At 41.4% G+C, this 2871-nt stretch overlaps 1 protein-coding gene across 1 annotated transcript; it reads left to right on the plus strand.

Annotated features, from left to right (window-relative positions):
- The first annotated feature begins 6 nt into the window (after positions 1-6).
- On the plus strand, positions 7-2865 carry LOC132009129 (importin subunit alpha-1-like). The gene is made up of 3 exons (XM_059387499.1): positions 7-99; positions 2015-2164; positions 2768-2865. The coding sequence occupies exons 1-3, from the start codon at positions 28-30 to the stop codon at positions 2858-2860; spliced, it is 315 nt and encodes a 104-aa protein (XP_059243482.1). The 5' UTR covers positions 7-27; the 3' UTR covers positions 2861-2865.
- The last annotated feature ends 6 nt before the right edge of the window (positions 2866-2871 follow it).

Here is a 2871-nt window from a genome sequence, read left to right on the forward strand (position 1 = left end):
GTCCATTGTGGCATAATAGAACCATTGATGAACCTCTTAACTGCGAAGGATACCAAAATTATTCTGGTCATTCTGGATGCCATTTCCAACATCTTTCAGGTAAGTCATAAGGTAGCGTTTGAATTGGGGTTTGATGGTAATGGATGATAACCAGACTCGGGGAGGGCAGCTAAGTTTACTTAGTAGCCACAGAATTAGAAAGGCTGTTAATGTGGGGCACACTCTTGGTAAGATGTGACAAGGGATTATAAGAGATTTAAAGGAGATGACAAGTGGGTGACCTGAATTGAAATCAAGTCTATATGTGGACACGATTCATTCCTATCTGTTTTGCCAAAAATCTTTAATTTTCTAATGTCCTACTGAATTTTGGTGCAATTAAATTTTGATGACTTAGTTATCTAATTTTATTTTTCTTCTGGTTCCCTTCCTTTTAACCCGAGTATGCTAGCATGTGGCACTTTGTCACAGTGGTTGGAGTTAAGTAGGTTCTACCTAATGGCTTTAAATTCCTGATTATGGAAATTTTACCTAGAAGAGTCAAGTCGAGTCTAGAATAATGATGCTTGGTGTATCCATTACCCAGCATAAATAATTTGTCAGCATTTGGCCTATTTTCCTACTCCCCCTTATTTAAACCCTCTAAATTATTTTGAAGCAAATAAATTATTTCATATATAAATATTTATGTACCCTAAAGTTTGAGGACTTTAAAAAAGGTGGGGCACCTGGGTGGTTCAGTCGTTAAGCGTCTGCCTTCAGCTCAGGTCATGATCCCAGGGTCTTGGGACGGAGTCCCGCATCAGGCTCCCTGCTCAGTGGGGAGCCTGCTTCTCCCTCTCCCATTCCCCCTGCTTGTGTTCTCTCTCTTGGTGTCTTCCTGTCAAATAAATAAATAAAATCTTTAAAAATAAATAAATAAGGCTACCCACAATACCATTTTTATGCTTAATACATTCTTGATATCAGCAAGTAATCCAATCAGGATAATTTATTTTTATAGGCCTTAGGCCATATTTGCCCTTAGACAATGGTTCTCTGCCTTGACTACACTTTAGTGTTATCTGAGGTGCTTTTTTTTTTTTTTTTTAAAGATTTTATTTATTTATTTGACAGAGAGAGAGATCACAAATAGGCAGAGAGACAGAGAGAGAGAGAGATGAGGAGAAGCAGGCTCCCTGCTGAGCAGAGAGCCCCATGCGGGACTCGATCCCAGGCCCCTGGGATCATGACCTGAGCCGAAGGCAGAGGCTTAACCCACTGAGCCACCCAGGCGCCCCATCTGAGGTGCTTTTTAAAAAGGATTCTTTTGGGGCACCTGGGTGGCTCAGTGGGTTAAGCCTCTGCCTTCGGCTCAGGTCATGATTCCAGGGGCCTGGGATCGAGCCCCGCATCGGGCTTCCTGCTGATCAGGGATCCTGCTTCCTCCTCTCTCTCTGCCGCCTGTCTTCCTTGCCTACTTGAGATCTCTGTCTGTCAAATAAATAAATAAAATCTTCTAAAAATAAATAAATAAAAAGGATTCTGTTTCTGTATTAGTTCACTCATTTGTTCATTTATGAGACAGAGCCTGTGGGGGAGGGAGAGGGAGAGAGAATCTCAGCGGACCAAGTGCTGAGCGCACCGTGGGGTACAGTCCCAGGACCCCTGAGATGATGAGCTGAAACCAAGAGTCAGAGCTTAACCAGCTGAGCCACCCAGGTGCCTCTGAGGCACTTTTATAAAAGGAATTTTTGTTCCCATCCCAGACCCACTGAACCTGGACATGGTGGTGTTTTTAAAGTTGCCCAGGTGATTTTGATGCACAGAAATGAGAGAACGAAGATGTGGCTGAGCGAGTACAGGTCTCCTCTCCTTGAGTTTTTAGAAAATGCAAACTGGAGATAAAACCATCTCATAGGATTGTCAAAGGAACTTTCAAGTGGTTTTCTGATGTATCAATATGCAAACATGAACATTGTTTTTATTAAAATAGAACCTTCAGTAAATTCCAGTAAACTTGGACTTTTTTTAGGCTGCTGAGAAACTAGGTGAAACCGAGAAACTTAGTATAATGATTGAAGAATGTGGAGGTTTGGACAAAATCGAGGCTCTACAAAACCATGAAAATGAGTCTGTATACAAAGCTTCATTAAACTTGATTGAGAAGTATTTCTCTGTAGAGGTGAGTGACATGGTAACGTTAACGAGATTTTGGGAAGTACACAAAGTCAAGCCCCCAAGATTTTTTTTTCATTATATTTTTCAAATGAGTCCTGTGCCCTTGTTAAATATGGCAAAATATCAGTGTGAGTAAGACATGGTGTACATAGTTGCTCCTTAAATGTTTGCCTTGATGGTCATATAATCTTTAACTAGAAATTTTAAAGATTTTTAAAAATCCCCACTCTGCTTCGAATGAATAGTGTTATTAGAGACTTAATATCTCCAGAGTAAGTTTGTGTAGGAGCTGATGGAGAAGTGGGCCAACCCCACGCATAGGCCATCTTCCATTTCTACTGAAAAGTGACGGGTGGGTAAGAAAATGTCCGTTGTGCTAGCGTTCCTTTGCCCATTCAGAACCTTCCTTTCCCAGTTGCCCCAGAATTGGCAAGTTTTAGCAACCCTCCCTCCCCTATTCCAAATAATGAAATGTGGTTCAGCATCAAAGGTGTGATAGCAGATGAAGACCTTCAGAGTAAATACAGACTTCTCGGCAGACTACTGCCTGGAAATGTGCTATGTTTGCAGAATTATATCGTTTGGTTTTGTTTTTTAATATTTCCAGGAAGAGGAAGATCAGAATGTTGTGCCAGAAACTACCTCTGAAGGCTATACGTTCCAGGTTCAGGATGGCACTGCTGGGACCTTTAACTTTTAGCTTGTACAGCC

This window comes from Mustela nigripes, unplaced genomic scaffold, assembly GCF_022355385.1.
Source record: "Mustela nigripes isolate SB6536 unplaced genomic scaffold, MUSNIG.SB6536 HiC_scaffold_5223, whole genome shotgun sequence".
Taxonomy (NCBI): Eukaryota; Metazoa; Chordata; class Mammalia; order Carnivora; family Mustelidae; genus Mustela; species Mustela nigripes.

Excerpts from the sequence above, each read along its gene's own strand:
- LOC132009129 (XM_059387499.1), top strand. The coding sequence starts at position 28 with ATGAACCTCTTAACTGCGAAGGATACCAAAATTATTCTGGTCATTCTG. Across the intron at positions 100-2,014 it reads CCATTTCCAACATCTTTCAG|GCTGCTGAGAAACTAGGTGA; the intron begins GTAAGTCATAAG and ends GACTTTTTTTAG. Across the intron at positions 2,165-2,767 it reads AGAAGTATTTCTCTGTAGAG|GAAGAGGAAGATCAGAATGT; the intron begins GTGAGTGACATG and ends TAATATTTCCAG.